At 39.3% G+C, this 17,662-nt stretch overlaps 1 protein-coding gene across 7 annotated transcripts in view; it reads right to left on the reverse strand.

Moving 5' to 3' along the window:
* The window catches only part of MINDY4 (MINDY lysine 48 deubiquitinase 4), a 65,600-nt gene that overhangs the window by 15,444 nt on the left and 32,494 nt on the right, over positions 1-17,662 (reverse strand). For all 7 annotated transcript variants that reach the window (XR_001552871.3, XM_015852706.3, XM_015852705.3 and 4 more), the window contains exons 14-15: positions 7,180-7,243; positions 6,939-7,100 (exon numbers count right to left, since the gene is read on the reverse strand). Coding sequence is in view for 6 of the 7 variants with exons in the window: in XM_015852706.3 (XP_015708192.1) it covers positions 6,939-7,100; positions 7,180-7,243 (226 nt within the window). In the remaining variant the exon portion in view is untranslated. The remainder of the gene's footprint in view (positions 1-6,938; positions 7,101-7,179; positions 7,244-17,662) is intronic.

Below are 17,662 nucleotides of genomic sequence, written 5' to 3' on the forward strand. Positions count from 1 at the left end.
CTCGTGATCTGAATCAAAACCACTTAAGCTGACTTTGAGTATGAACCTTCTAGCAAGTGCTTCAGAAAGCAGGGCCCTTCCTTCCACCTGCTGCGAGCTGCCCTACAAATGCTCTGGCAGCACTAACTTCCAAAGGCAAATTAGGAGTACACGACATGAATCTGTTCAGTCAAATATCATTATTTTTTGTTAATGGCTCGTTGGCTGTTTTCTAGTTTGAAGAACAGAAGAAGAATCCTATACTGTTGCTTCTTGTAGTACTATAATGCATTAAAAAGTAACAATGCATTACTATTCAGTATTTATTTTCAAGCTTGCTCACTAACCTTTGCCAAGGCAAAAAAAATTAAGAGAGGGAATGTGTTAGATGTCTTTTTGCGCTGCATGTTTTCAATTCCTAAGGAGACTTCACTGAATAGCAATTGTCTCCCTTACAAATCCTGTAAGAATGCTCATAAATTTCAGAGACATAATCCTCATCTTTGGAAAATGTCAGCCTTTCTAAAGCAAGCACTTTCAAAAGGCTCATTTTCAACACTACGGGTGGTCTTTTTCCACATATGACTTCAGTGTGCATTTGCACAATGGTGAAATTAAATCAGACAAATATTTACTACAAGAGAATTATTCCTATGTAACTGCCAACATGAGTGTATGGTAGTGCACCATTCAGACTTTATTTCCTCACTGAACAAGGCTTTTGCCATATGTATACCAAATGAAACAAACAAACAGCCTATCGTTTGTTCTGACAGCTCTTTTCCTCCCGTTGCCATGGCTTTAGCTGGTTTGAATTAACATTAAACAATGTTCCAACAGTGTTCGGACAGAAGAGTTAATGATGTAAAAACAGACACCCTTATAATAGTGCTTGGATAATCAAGGACAACAAACTCAGATGACCCATTCCACCACCACTGATAAAACAGCAGGTCAATCGTATCACTATTATATCTCCATTTACACTTGTATTGTTGCTACAAACTGCTATGTTTGCATGTTACTAAGGGACATTGTCAAGTTTAAGTTATTTTCATTAATATGTACTTAATTTTAATTTTAGATTAAGACATAAAATTAAGGTTCACAACTTCCGGCATCCAGACTATACACAATTTAATGCCTATGTCGGGTCAGGCAGAGATTGAAGTATTTTTTTAGCCAGATATTTATTAACAGTAGTAAGAAAAAATATAGATACATGGGAGTCACAGATATTTTCCATAGCTTTGAATCCTTTCTAATTGTGAAACTGGGGGGAAAAGTACATAATTAATGGAGAAGAACTGAAAGAGATGTGTGCTCAGTCCCAGGATGACCAAAGCAAAGCAAAGACTTGGCATCACTGATTTTTCACTTAGGTCTCTAAGAGAACATAGCAATTGTAGTAAGGCAAAAAGACCTCCAAGTGCCAGGCAGCCTCGAGATCGTTCCTTTATCCTTGCCCCATTCTGTTGTTTTTCTTGTATGTCTCACCAAGTGAAGCAATATCGCGGGGAAATCACCCCCTCATTCAGACTGCAGGACTTCGACATTCCTTCAGGCCATGTGGAGGAATTTATACTAATTTCAATCTGTTGCTTTATTGCAATGACAAAGATAGGTCAAGATTCAGTCCAGTTAACTCTAACATCTATTTGCAGGCCCTCTAATTTAGGTTGGCCTCTGTGCTTTGAAAAACAGTGAAGAGGAGATACAGTTTGATGGGATCAGTCCAGACCAAAATACAGACATCTACAATATGAACAGATATGAGGACAACATTTGACTTAACATTTTCTGTTTTGCATTTTAAAAAACAAGGCAAAGTTCGTGTAAATGTTAAGTTAGTCTTATAGTCTTACATAAAAACGCTGTGACAGTTTGTTATTTGGCAGGATGTTGATAAGAAATCAATGCCAGTATTTCATCAACAGTGACTGGCTACTGGGAAAATAAACGTCCACGAGAAGGGCAATAGGATTTCATTGAAGAAAATTTCAGTTCCAAGAGAGAAAGAGGGATTAAAAAGAAAGGAATGAAGGATATAATTCTGATACGGTCAATGCCTTGTCAGCTTTGCTTCAGTCAAACTGATAGTATCACATATTTTTGCTCACAGTGGCACTCATGAATGTCTTACATAAATAACAGTCACCTGCAGAACGCATCCACAATGTACATCTACTGCCTACCCATTACTGAGAAATAAGCAGAAAATAAAACCAACTATCGGTTTCCATTTTGCAAATGCCTATTTTATTTTTTTTTTTTGTTATGTTTTCTTAAACAAGTTGGTTAAAAAATCCTTTCTACCCCTCTCCCTCCACAACCTCACCAATGACTTGACTTGAATCCAGTCCATCTGACTGAGAGAGGCGCCTGCTTAGCAGACATACTTCCCAGCACAGGAGGTTATAGGAAGGACGTTCCACAGGGCAAATAAACAGGTGAGGTGCCAGAAGACAGAGCATGTGTGCTGCATTTAATAATTCAAGTAGGTCTTGTTATAGCACAGATTGTGCTGGTTTCATCAAAGGGACCAAAGATAATATTTCCCACATGTGGAATTTTAATGGATAAATTCTGTTCTTTTTTGCTTCGTTCTCTTTCTGAAAAGACATGACTGTAATTTCTTTGTCAACACTGCTTTCTCTTCATTTTCAGAAATACAAACACTAAAAAGCAATCTCTTTTGAAATGCTGACAGCTGATGCATGGAGTCAGATGCTGTCAGGAATCGGAGTATGGTGAGCCTGCGAAGTCACCTGGTAGATAGCTGGCTTCTCTGTGATAACAGGACTTCCTAAGAGCAGGAGCAGGGAAGACCAAAAATCATAGAAACACAGAATATCCTGAGTTACAAGGGGCCCATAAGGACCGTCGAGTCCAACTCCTAGAAGAATCAGAGTCCTCATCTAAAAGATCTGAGCATCCTTGAATGCTTACAGTAGGGGGTGTAACAGTACATACTGGTAGTGCTTTCAGAAAGCATTTCAGAAGTAAGGCCAAATTGGCCAGTATTGTTCAAACCATGAAATCAGACATTCAGAAGACCTGCGCTTCCCTCAAGTTGAGCCACTAGCTTATGGAATGACCCTGAGATAAGCGCTTTGCCTGTTGTTCATCTATCACCTCCCATGTAAAATGTTATTGCAAAGCCAAAGACTGACCAAAAAGGACTTTGTCCCATACGACAGCTACATTGCCCACTTCTGCACCTGGCTTCTTTACTTTTCTTGTCCCACTGCAGGAACCACACAGCTCCTCAGACTATCATGGACCCACTGCCAGCCTGCAGACAAGGGGAAGCCTGCCCAGGTTCAGGTGCCCAGGACCAGCTTTAAGAAATGTTTCGACAATTCAAATAGCAGTAAAGAAATACCAGGAAGCCCTAAATCTTAATGAAGTCTTCTCAGTTCAATGTGTAGGATCAGATGGAACTAATATATGTGGCTTGAATAAGGGGAAGAAATCCAAACATCTGTGACTTGCCTACAGAGAAGGAACAGTACGGATTTTTAGCTTTTTTGCATAAAAATGTGGAATTTCACTATAAAACTAAATGTTTGCATATGAATTACAGTGAATAAATCCATCTGTCATTGTCCAAAAAAAAAAAAAAAATGTGCAACAAGTAATTACAATAAAAGTCTAAATTGAACACTGTAATGCTAAGACTAAGAGTGATGACTGGACATTTAACAGTTCCAGACGAATTATATGAAGCACACGTTTTTCCAATCAGCAAAGATAACACATTCAGCATGGCTCACTGAATGAGACTGCTGGATCAGCAAGAGAGGGATTCTTCAGGAATCACGAGTGAAAAAGGGACAGATCATTTTGTTCTTGTTTGCTACTGTTGGCATTTGACAGAAGGATTAACCTCATTCTCATGCCCTCACAGTGCTCTCAGCTCCGAAGATATGCCAAGAAAACTGTGCCTTATATATGAATACTCCATATTTTAGACAAGGGGGATGAAATACACAAGAATATTTTCCTACTATTTACTGCCTGGATGTCTCTTCCTGAATGCGTTGGTAAGGATGAAGAAGTCTACAGGAGAGCGATAAAAATAAGCTCTGGACAAGATGAAATGCTGAAAAAGCTGTTGCAACTATTGCATCAGCTCACAAAGGTCTAGCAGATAGCCATAAGGTGTTTTGTGGTAAGGTTGGATTAGAAGGAAGATAGATAATCAAAGAAAACTAAGTAAATGGACCATCATGTTTAACATGAGGAAGTATGACCAAAGCACAAACTGTACAGGAGATAACATTAAAATCTCCACATTCAGAGGTGCAGGTACCTGCCAATCTCTTTTTGCACTTCTTCATATTCTGAAGTAGACACGTGAGAAAAAAGTACCTGAAGGGAACTTACTCCCAGGAAGGGAGTAAACTCTTCGAAAGGGCTGATAATAGCAGGACTAGGGGAAATGGTTTTAAGTTGAAGGAGGGAAGATTTAGGTTGGATGTTAGGAGAAAGTTCTTTACTAGAAGAGTGGTCAGGTCCTGGAACAGGCTGCCCAGTGAGGTTGTGGATGCCCCGTCCTTGGAGGTGTTCAAGGCCAGGTTGGACGGGGCCCTGGGCAACCTGATCTAGTAAAGGTGTATGTTTGGTGGCCCTGCTAGGCAGGGGGGTTGGAACTACATGATCCTTGAGGTCCCTTCCAACCCAGGTAATTCTGTGATTCTGTGATTCTGTGATGCACTACAATTAACTAATAAATGGCTATTCAATGGCCATAGTTCATAGAATCGTAGAATCATAGAATGGCCTGGGTTGAAAAGGACCAGAATGATCCTCTAGTTTCAATGCCTCTGCCATGGGCAGGGTCTCCAATCACAAGAATGAATAGGGGCTTTCTAAAGAGAGCCTGCTTTGCAACAGGACGCAGAAATATCCTGCGTCATCCCCTGAGAAATTGGCTGGGTTTGACCTAGAGGGAGTTTTCCAACTCTAATGTCTATGATTCACCATAGATCATGCTCAAAATCTTCTTAGTCCTGGGGGAAAAAAAAAAGATAAATTACAGTTCTTTTCCATTTCTGGTTTCAGCCATCCTCACAGCCGCAACATAATTGGAGGCTGGAGCTTCTTACTGAAAGACAAAGAGGAAGAAAACAGTCCACTCAAAAGTCTCGCAGGCAAATTCTCTTCCCAGTTCCAACACAACAAACTATCAGTGCCATTTGATTTTCTAAACAAATAGGTTTGAAACAGAAAGCAGAATCTGTCCCCTTACATCGAAGCTGCAGTAGGGTCTGCCCAGGCTTGAAGCCAAACTCCAGCACAAACTGACTTGTGCCCAGCCCTCAGTCAGGCCATGCAATGTGCTCCAGGATGTATGAACTGCAATGCTCACAGATGTTCTTAATAAAAAGCGTGACAATTGGCATCAGATGCCTAACTGGTGTAGACTCAACAACAACAAAAAAGAGAAGACAACATGTACTGGGGCTTCTGTAGCCGATTAAGAGTTTCTGGCTTTGGAAAGCAGATCCCCACTCCAAGGTCCAGCCGGAAGAATAGACCCTCTCCACTGTATAATTTGCAGATCGAGTGGAAGACACTGTCTCATTCTCTGGGTAACTTTTTTTTTGCTCTTAGATGAGAAAGAAATAGCTCTTAGCTGCACTGACCTCAGTGACCATCTTGCTATTTAGAAGTCATTTTCCTCACTGGAGAGTGGAAAAAATGCTACTGAAGTGCAAAACCTTTTTATTTGAGGTTTTAAGTGTTACATTCTTTATAGGAAAGGACAGCGGGCTTCAAATAGACACAGAAGCTGATTTATTTTTACTCCAGTTTGTTCCGAATTAGTCTGAATTGGAAATGTTGAGATATGCTTTATTTACTGAATTTAAGCCTGGTTATAACCTGGTAAATGATGTAAAGCATTGCATTAATTAGAAGTAAAAGGAAGTAGAATTTTCAGTAGTAGGAAAACGGAACTGCTTTCAGACATATGGGAAACAGTGAAAATCTAACACTGTTTTCAGACATACATTTATATTAGACAAGTACAAACAGACTCTCTGCTAATAACTTTCCAATTTGTATAGAGGCACTGATGGCAGATCCAGATGGGGCCATTAAAGTTATCTCATCTAACACAGGCATCAAAGAAAATCCCAGCATCAGACACAAGACTGTCTGCTTTAGATAGAATATGTCATTAGGAAAGATGTCCATCGTGATGATGATAAGATCTGCTGATGGAGAAATCAGAGAAATCCTCATGGTAAGTTTTTCCAGAGGTAAATTAATGGCTGTTCTTTTCAATTTTAATTTATCTTTCTCAATTCATGATAAACACAATTAAAATATTAATTTCAAAAACATATTAAAGGGAATGTTCCCATTCTGTTGCCTCTGTTGCCAGCTACATCTATTGTCTGTTATTGTTGCTAACACAATATGACAACTTCCAGCATTCCAGCATGAATTAGGTGATGCAACTAGTTTGGCTCCCAGTCACACAAACTAATGGAAAACCGATGCTTAAGGTAAGCATCAGCTCCAGATACAGCCTGATATGTTTACATGACCAGAATATAAGCACCCACGTGTGAGTTGAGCACCTCAGCTCCACAATAATCAGCAGAGATCTGGTGAATACAGTCAGGGGAACCGCAGCCAGTGAAACAGACGTGTCAGCTGGCAAGCTGACTGCCACTGCAGGAGATCAGTCAGAAACACATGTAGGCACAGATCGTCTGAGATGCCCAAAGACTGCCCAAGCCATCTACAGAGGGAAGTGTGACACAGGACCCACATCCAAAAGTTGACCGTGCTTTGTCTTCGGGCATCTGAAATAGCACTGGAACCATCTGAGTGAGCAGCAGAATCAAGCCCATAATTTTTCACTTTCCATATTCATTCCAAACCAATTTTAAAGTTGTTAATTGTTCCCTTTTTGATTAAAATCAGAAGAATGGAAAACGTACCTGGCAGACGTCGTAGTGCTCAAAGAGAGACAGCAAACCAATGTCACTGCGGCTTGTGATGCCTTTCAGAATGGTGATATTCCCATTTCCAGAATTCAGCTCTATCACATCGTTGAAAACGTTGGACACAGCTTTGCCAGTCAGCAGCAAGTTCACTAATTCCTGTTGGTGACAGATTTAAAATAAGCTGAGTTTTTCCAATACACGCCCAAAGGCGCCCATGGCTCCATGCTTCCCTTACCTGAGTGCAGTAGCCGTGGCTGCCTATCAGGCGGTTCGTGAGGACGTCGAAATCATTGCGCACCCTGGAAAGGAACAGAGGATACTCAAGCACAGTTGCCTCTTTTCATAGGACTTAATATCTCTAAATCCTGGGGGAGAAAAATATCATCTCCAATATGAATATAACTTTACATTTTGGAACTTTTTGCAAGATGATTTTTTTTTTCCATAGAGTAAAAGACAGATCTCAATTAAAGCTGTAGCAAGCAATAGTTAGTGAGATCTAGAACAAAGGAAAGAGCTGTATAGGAAAAGAAAAGCCATTATCACCACAAACTAGAACTTAAGAAGTTAAAACTACTGGGCAATTTGTCTTATACTATGAGTAAGACATAATGTTCTGAAAAAAATGAGTGCATTTGTCATTCCAGTCACTATCCCTTGGGATATTCCCAGACACTGAAGATGGTATTATCTGTGCACTACACTTTCCATGAACAGAAGAAAGAAAAAGTCTGGGTATACAAATTTACAACCCTGTCACCTCATCCCATCTTCTGTTTTCTGAAACCAAAGACTCAGTGAATTGCACTACTGATCCTTTAGGAGTAGCATCTACCAAAACCAATTTCCTTCTCCCATAACTGCTGGAATTATTGGATTCGTAATTGGCCAGTGCCCTAAAACATGAAGACTGTAACTGTGACCATTTTTATCATACAGATATAATGTAATTGCAAACATCATGCTATAATACATAAATAAATTTCTAATTTGGCTTGGAGAACGCAGTCTACTGCCTTCTCAGATAACCATGGCAAAAGAACACACATTGATTCTGTGCTTCACAGAAAAGCTATTTCTTTCATCGATCTCAATTGCTTTCACATATCCTTATTTGGGTATCATTACCAAAGTATCACCAATTAAAACTGGGTTCTTCTGCATACATACAGCCTTCTGCCTCTCATTTGTCTTGCAAAGTCTCCTGTGCACATCAATATCCACTGTCCTTTCTAATTAGAATAATTATTTTAAAAAAAGAAAAGACACTGCTTGCTATAAAGCAATAGTTAATTTCATCTGGTTACACTAGAGCCAGCTTGAATTTTCTCTTCAATATCGCTATAAATGCTCTGTGAAAAAAATGCATTTCAGAAGAAAAAAGCTGGGACACCCCTATACTTCACCTAAACATCACAAAATTACTTTTCTCTGTCAAGATCTCCAGCCCTAAAGATTCTTAGAATCATATAAATTTGTCTTAGCCATCAATTCTCATTTTATTTTTAATTTCAATGATAATTTACAGGTTAGTCTCATTACAAAAAAGAAATTGTCATGATAATCTCTCCTGCTAGTGGGAAATCAAAGAAAAGACCTCAGTAAGTGTGTCCATGATGTGGAAAATCCTCATATGCAACACTGTGAGGAATGGATGGAGCGATAATAATCTTTGGATTTCAGCCACTTCTCAGTTTGAGAAACAGTTTCATCTTGAAAACGCCGTTGCCTTGTTTGAAATGAGTAGACTATACAATATGCGTCAGTTAGGGACGATGGGACATAAGAGAAAGACAATAGGAGGAAGTTCTAATTTCATCTGTAGGTACAAACAATATGGGAGATTAGAGGTGTATCTCAGATTTTTAAGGAGAAGAACATCTGCCTTTCAAATCATCTCTGCTGATGAGGAAACAAAACACCAGGCATATAGCTAGATGATTTACATCCATTCTGATGGGTTTTAAGATTCTGATTCATACCCCCCAAAGACTTAGCAACATCAGTGCAGGTGTATTCGTTGTTATGACAAAAGGCATCCGCCTACCAAAGGACTAAGTGCCCTTTGTGCACTGTAAAGACATCAGACAACTATAACAGCGTGTTTTGTTTTCTGCTGGACTGTGAAGAGATCCACTGATGAGAAGTAAATAGGAAGCATTTGTTCATTCTGGTATCTTGGCTATCAGGTACTACTCATTCTATGTTGTCTCTGCATGGAATTTTCCATCTCCAACTTTTTAGTTACATTAAAAGAGAAAACTTAATTTTAAGCCATGAGACTTTTAAGTCAGCCTTAGTATGTAAGCCTAACTGGAGCGAGGTAGAAGAATGCTGACTGCTGACCCCCAGTGATGGTCTTTGTCTCAACTCATACTACAGTAGTCTGAAACCACTCAATTAGATAAATAACAAGGTACTTATTTCGAACATCTGCTGGACAAATACTTAAAATTAAAGGTGTTCAAACACACTAAAGCAGTATCTTCAAAAAGGATCATCAGTACTTGAGCCAGAACTTTCACAACCAAAAAGTGGATGATGATATCTACTAAATTTCAGATCACTCCATAAGAGCTCACATCAGGTTAACATACACAGACTAACATGCGTCTCAATGGCCAGGAAGGCCTGGTTTCAGCTATTGCTGTATTTCAGTTCTTGCAGAGACGACTCCAATGGCAATTCTCCATTCAGCAGTGCCAGAACTTCTTTTTCCAAGTTTTCTATATTATAAATTTTGTTTCCTCCATGGCCCTGCTTACGATTCTGTGCTTGTCTTCAGCCTTGTAGAAATGGCTGGCTTGGAGTTATCAGAAAGTAATGCAGCTCCTGGGAGTTTCAAGTACTGGAGACGTACAGATCACAGAATCATAGAATCACCAAGGTTGGAAAAGACCTCCAAGATCACCCAAATGTCCTCCTACCACCCAGCAAACTCCTTGTGGGTCACTGAATCACAGATCAGGTTGGATGTTCTGAGTAAGCCTTGTGTCTGGCTTGAACTGTGGCACAACCTGCTGATTTCAAGGTAGCTGTGGCAGTTTGTATTCATCAGAAATTTGCCTCATATTTTCAAACTGTTCACCTAATTCAGAACATACAAATTATTAATTTGTTAATTATTATTATCAAGTACTGGAATAGGCTCCCCAGGGAGGTGGTTGAATCGTCATCCCTGGATGTGTTTAAGATCTGTTTGGATGTGGTGCTCAGGGATATGATTTAGTGGAGGGTTTTTAGAGTTAGGGTGCTGGTTAGGCTGCAGTTGGACTTGATGATCTTCAAGGTCCTTTCCAACCTGTGTAATTCTATGATTCTATGATTGAAAAAAATCTTCAAGGAGTTTAGGGTAGATGAGAGAAAGCCAGCATGGTTACAATCAATGGGTACTGTAAAGGCATTATAAGCTTTAGCACTGATAAACTAAATTATAGTGCTCTGCTGGACTCTACTCAAGTTCTAAAGTGCACAAATACAGATTCAAAATATAAACATTTTGAGCTCTGGATGATACAATACAACATAATGTGCAACCGATGAGCTTTAAGAAAAAATAACACTGAGTTAGGTAAATAAAACATTCTTTAAATGGTACATATGCACTAATTCTCAATGTATTTCCAGGAGATCCCTTGCCAAGTCTCTAAAGGAGAACATCTGAACGTTGCGTATTAAACGCAAAAGTCAACTCCCAGCCCATCAAAATATGCTATTCTAATGATAGATACTTTTCCTTGATATCATTTTGATTGATAACAACTTAAGAGCAAAACAAAATGAAATGATACAAAGTAAAAAGAAATGGTACATTTAAGGAACTGTTTGAAAGCCCTTAATTCTGTGGCAAAGCTGTAATTGAAAACTGGTGACCTCACTTTGTTCATGGCAACAGACAGCTATATTAACAAACACACAATTACAAGTCTACTCCCAAAATAGAATTTGGGTTGGGAGGGAGAAAAACTCCTCAAGCACAAGGATTTCAAATAATTACAATGGGGATGTGGAAAACGACAGGATGGGCGACGGGTTTATTGTGTAAGTGTTCCTCTTTCTCTTTTTTTAATACTGGCACACTGCAAAGGCTATAAATGAATGTTTCAAAATGAAGGGAAGAGCCCCTCTGTTAAGAAGAAAATAAAATCAAGGAAGTGGCATCTGTCCTGTATTTGTCACTTTCTTCACTTACCTGGTAATTTCACAAAGTTCTTATACAGTGCATGTGCTCAGGTAATTGGGCACTTAAAAGTCATCATATCTGCTGCAACGGGGCGTTAACACAGTTTAGAAAGTACTGGTATTTCAGAGGGCAGATCTGATGTGAAAACCAATGAAGCTATCAGACCATTCAACACTCTGCTCCGTTTTCCAAAACAAATTATATTTATCTTGAATGTAATATGTCCCACTGATGAACACATCAAGCAAAGATATTAAACCATGATCTTTTTAACCACAGTGACCTTATGTTTAGCAAATTGAGCTGAATAGTATGTAGTAAAAGAGGGCAGTGGCTTCAATTTGGCAAAAATATGACCACGTTTTTATTACTGCCCTATTTTGTAGTAAAATCACATTTACTCTTTCATCTCCTTGGAGACTTTTTTAAAGACAGAATCACAGAATCATCAAGGTTGGAAAAGACCTCCAAGATCAACCACTTCAACCATTCACTCACCACCACCATTTCCCCACTAAACCACAGCCCTTGGTACAACACCTAAACATTTCTGAAACACTTCCCGGGTGGGTGACCCCATTACCTCCCCAGGCAGCCCATTCCAATGCCTGGCCACCTCTTCAGAGAAGAAACTGTTCCTAATATCCAACCTGAACCTCCCCTGGCACAACTTGAGGCCATTCCCTCAAGCTTGCATTTAGGAGCACACATTATGCCCATAAAATCAAAACCATTCATTTCTGAACTGCTTTGATTTCCCAGAGGAAAAGAAAAAGACAAGACTGGGAAGATGACAAAGTTAATATGCCTCTTAGGGACTGGCCAATTGTTTTTTTATATTTAAAGATGGATGCACAGTCTTCATCCAACCACTCTTCTTTACATTTCAGCATGGGGGGAGAAACCAGTATGTCCCGAAGTTAACTTACAGGACCTCAGATCATTTGTAGAGCACAGGAAAATACTGGGATATGTGTTTGCTCTGTCTGGTGAGTGTAAAGGAGCCTCCTATGGCCTGGATATGGCCATCCCGTCATTGCATACCAAGGTTTGGAAAGATAAGTCATGTTCACAAATACACCAGTAGTGTGGGCAGACTGAGTATATATTTTTAGTTTACAAGCTGAGAAATGCAGTTGCTATAGAAATAACAACATTCCGTAGCCAGCTTTAACAAGAGACTGTCCTTGCTCAGAGAAGCCAACTAAAAGCAATGCATGAATGTTCACACATTAAGTCATACAACCAGTTTGCTTTAAGTTATAACTCAATAGAAATTAAGTACTTGGTTTCCCTAGTTTACATTTTCCCTCTCTTGCTTTTCTCAGCAGTAATTCTTTTATAGGAGAAAATGTTACTTTGGAAGAATACAAAAGAGGACTTCAAGAACAGCATAGGTGAATTGATTTCATGACAGGTCAGGCTGCACAAAGACAGAGGAGAACCAGAAAAAGTTCAGAGGTCCAGAAGAAACCCCTGCCAAGAAATGGAACGGATTTCATATGAGAAGTGACTGAATAGACCACTCAGCTAAGGAAGGAGACAACTGATGTACAACAGAGGACCAACAATTTCTCAGTGATAAGAAGATGAAGAAGGACCATTTACTCAGTGCTGCTCATAACATGAACCAGGCAACAATCTGTAGAATTACCAGGCAAGCAGATCAAGAACAAAAAAAAAGGAAAAACTATTTAACGGGGCACATAACTACACTGGGGAAGTCACTGTCACAGAATGCCACAGAGGCCGAAAGAATAAGAGTTCAAATTACTGCCCTATATTCACCCCTGTTGACTTTTCCCCTGTTACCATAAGAAATCTTTCTGTTGCATATCATTACCAAGCATCCTACCTCCCTCTGTTTTGTGGACACATGCTGTTTACAAGCTTCCTAAATTTTCTTAACAGAGAGTGAGGAATCGTAAGTGTCTTCATTATTTGTGCAAATTCCAGTTCTTTTCCTTTTATTTACTTTTTTCCCCAATATATCAGTCTTTTACACAGTGAGATGTCCAATAGAATGAATGCACAGACCCAGAACATTTCTTTTTTTGTTGTTGTTTTCCTTTCGGTAACTTTTGTTCTCTGCTCTTCAGTGCAGAAAACTTCTTTCAGCTTAATTCAACTCTTTGACTTAGTGGTTGTGTTGCCACTTGAGATGCATTCCATATCTTGCAGATACAAATCTTCCTTATCTCCAGATCTTATCTGACAGATGTGCATGTTTGTATTTAGTCACAGCCTACTCTCTTTTATCTTGTCTTCTAAATCCCATTTTACCATCGTGTCTGGCTTTATCACTTAGTCCCTGGATCCTCCTTCCCCCAAGTGCTGCAAGGTGACAGTTCATATATCAGAATATTCCACTGCATGTTCACCTCTGAAAGAACATGAATCACAGATTCAGACCTCAGTCCCTCACCCTTCTTCCAATACTGTTAAGGCTGTCTTTCTTACTACACTGCTCCTCTTGTCTTTCTTTGAAGAAATACAAACTTCTTTCAAGCACATTCCCTAGCTTATTGCTTCTTAGCAGATGGAGCTGAAATCTGTGTTTCATTAAGATTCCACATAAATAAAGCCAGTATTTATCCAGTGAACATGCAGCTTGAAAAACCTCTGTCCAATTCACACAACAGAACACCAAAGGCATGAAAGATCCTAGTGATTATCAACACAACTGATTATCAACTGCATGCAATCTATCTAGCAACAGATACAGAAGTTCACTTACCCAGAGAAACAAGGACTGGTGTCTTCCCTAGCAAGGACTGGATCCCACACAAGCTCACCTGCTTGCTGTCCTTTGGTAAAACTACCCTCATGCTTCCTCCATATTGTAAAGTCACAAACAGTCACATCACCAATGTGTATGTTTCAGTTAGGTCAAGTTGCTTCATATTTTGCACTGCAACATAATTAACAGCTGTTTTCCCTTAGATATAATTGCTTATCTTTTTCCAACACCAAATGTCTAAGTGGTAAAATACATGAGGACATGTACTTATATTACATGACAATAAGCAATGAATGAAAACTGGTCACACACGTAATTTCCCCTTGTTGATGGTCTTCCAGGCATTCTCAGGTGGGGGGAAACTGTTTCTTTTCCATAGAAAACTGGTTCATAAAAAATACCTATTTCCACCAAGAACAGAGCACGCCTGTGCGACTAGATCTTTTATGGAACTTGTAATTGCTTTTGCTATTGGGCAAGCCACATGGTGATTTCACAGAGAGCCTTTAGTCACCAGCAAAATTACATGAGAAGATTTTAACAAGGGAATAGGTGCCATTTAAGGGAACTCTAAATTAGAGATTGGCTCAGTGACAGGAAAAGGTGTCTGTTCAAGAAAACGGATCGAGGGTGGAGGACTATTGTTCCACCCGCAGTTCATGTGCCAACACAAAATCACTTTATTTTTTATGTCCTACGTGATTGGAAGAGGCAAAGTGTAAAGTAACATATCAGAATCTGGGTTATTTCACACTGATAGAGCTGGGCAAGGATACAGAAGAAAATGTCTCGATACATATCATTACAACAATGCTTATCTTATTCCTCTCAAATAAAAAATTGGCTAACTGAGCAAAGATAGCCTTATTTTGGGCCTCAGCCTTTCTCTCTGTTTGACAGAGGGCTTTTGATCTTTATTAAAATTCATAGGTATTGCCGTACTACAAATAAATTGTATAAATATGCATATATAACAGAACAACTCACAAGGAAATGCTGTACTACATAGACAGGAAAAGTAAGGACAAAATTGCTGGATTTAAATATTTATATACATACACAATTTGCCAGTGTACCAAAGCAGGAAGATTACTGGTATGCGACTCGCAACCAAATAGTTACAGAAGCAAAGCCAAGTTGGCACACTTTGTGTTTGAGCACATTGCATGGTGTAATAAAGACAACTGTGCAAAACTCTTCCAAGATCCTCTGAGCACTTAAAAATCAGATTCCTAAGATAAGAAATGTACATTTAGAAAGGCGTATGAGTTTTTCAAATGCTGGAGAGAGAGGCTCTGCACAGCCAGAGGGGGACTGCAGCCACTGGACTTTATGTCTGTGTGAGGGCTTGGAACGAGATGATCTTGAATGTCCCTGCCAACCCAACCCATTCTGTGATTCTATGAAGTCTAACCAAGTCAAAATTTCTCTTTTCTGTAACATGTCAAGTGCAGCTGTGCTTCATTTGTTATGAAAAGGATGTTTTTGGTGATGGAATAGGTTTAGTGGACAGATCTCAATGCAATTTGTTGCTTGTTTTCACTACAAGGAAGGATCAGAATGAGATAGATACTAATAAGAATGTAATTACTAGATGTCACAAGGCCTACCAATCAAATCATTATCCCATTAAATAAAAAGGCATCACCCTTTAAAAAGAAAACCCAAAGCAAACAAAGAGAAAACAACCCAAAAAATGAACAACATGAAAAAAAAAAAAAAGGGAAAAAAAGGAAAAAAAAAAAAAAAAAAAAAAGACTCAACACCAAAATGTGGTAAGTTCACAAATGAAGACCAGCACGTATCATTTTGAAATGGGTCTGTATTTCTGGAAGAGAAAAGGCTGCAGCAGAACAGTTAATAGAGTTGTGGGGTCACAAAAAAAGAAAAATGTCTGGATGCATATTTTCCTAGGTTTATAAGTGGCCGATATTAATAAAGCACTCGGCCACCTCTCAACTTGCAAAATTGCATTTTCTTTTCTTTATAGATAGTGCCCTTGTTTTCTTTATTATCACGCAAACACTTGAGAGAAAAAGTGAAAAGATAACCAAATGACCAGTGCTGACCACAACACTCCATCTGCCATCTGCTATCAGTAAATGATGAAGTATCCATGCACGAGGCAACGAAACAGACTGCAAACACTGCTGTTCTGACTGTAGTGGTCAGCATATTTGTGCATAGCACGAGTCTGTGCTTCAGCAAAGGCTCTACTTAGTTCATAAAGGTAGCTTGGAAATGGCAATACACTGTTTTTCCACAAAGGAATTTAAAGGCATTTCCTTAGCTCTAAAACATTCTAGTAAAGAGGGTTTCATTCTATGAAGTTGTTACATTGATCAAGCAAATTATGGCAATGACAAAGGGCAATGTTTCTGGTTGGTAAGAGGTAGACATTTAAGGATTTTCTGATGAGCAGATGAAAAAACAGCCACATCCCAATATACCAATATACAAAGCTTTTTAACTGATAAGCAAATTCAGAAGGCACAAAGTGCTAGATCTGATGGGATGGTCTCCATGTGAGCTTACTGCCTGCTCTAGCTCAGTCTTTCCCATCTACATGGAAAATATCTTGTGGCTCTTAAGATGAAGATGTATTTTTCACGTTCAGAACGATCGGCCCCCAGAGCTGGTATAACAACACTAATGTTTTTTAATTCATCATTGGTTGTTTAAAAAAAAAAAAGAGGTTACAATTGTTAGTGACCAGCATTCCTTCCTGTACCAGAAACAACAGCACGTTCTGAGCAACTTCCTCAGGAATTCTCACTCCTCTTTGGCCATTCGTTATCAGTTCTACCAATGCTGATCATTTGCGTGCAGAGTATGACAAACTCATTAACAAAATCTACAAAGCAATGCAAAACTCTGCCTTTCCTGGCTGCGTGTGCCCCTTCCATAAAAATACTTTGAGTTTCAGTGATTTAGAGCAACTGCCCGACAGAGCTGGCTGAAATCTGGAATTTCCATTTACAAGAAATAAATCAACAGCAATGTAAAAAGCATAGAGCCAGGCCAAAGCCAGGCTAACCCAGCACCCAGCCAGCAGCAGCAAGCATTGAGGCAGAACAGAAAACTGGGCACAGGGAGGGCATAAGGGAAACGTGCCCCTTCCTGTCACTTGTATAGATTTATGTGAACCTCTGCATACTGCCAGCTTCCTCATCTCCCAGCACTGGAAGTTACTTATGCTGTGGATGAAGAAGTAGCACAGCTTGTTTTAAATGTGAGGCTAAATCATTTCCAAACTTCTGGACTCTGCAAAACAATATATATTATTTCTTGTTCAGCCTCATCAAAGATCCCTACAATTTCATCACATCCAAGCTGTCCCTTTCCAATACCATAGAGAAAAGAATTAATCTGTGCTTACACAAAAGCTACTCACAGAATCAGAGAATCACCAAGGTTGGAAGAGATCTCCAAGATCAACCATCCACCTCCACCAACGTTTCCCCACTAAACCATATCCCTTAGCATCACATCCAAACTCTTCTTGAACCATCCAGAATGGTGACTCCACTGCAAAGGGAAACTTTCTTGTTCATGTCTTCCAATGTGTTCAAGCTCTACTGTGTCTGCACCAGCCTGAGGAGACAAGACTACATTTCTGCGAATACATTATAGCTATTCTATTCTGTTCCCTTATCACCGTAACTCCCAATATATCCATTCTTTTTTTTTCTTTGAGGTATTTTCAGAGAATTACTAGCAATGGAGCCAGAATTTCTCCCTCTTTACTTAACAGCATCTCTACTTACCATCACCAGCTTAGTACAGTTGAGATGC

This window comes from Coturnix japonica, chromosome 2 (genome assembly GCF_054131305.1).
Source record: "Coturnix japonica strain WE chromosome 2, WE-NBRP24, whole genome shotgun sequence".
In the NCBI taxonomy this organism is placed as follows: domain Eukaryota; kingdom Metazoa; phylum Chordata; class Aves; order Galliformes; family Phasianidae; genus Coturnix; species Coturnix japonica.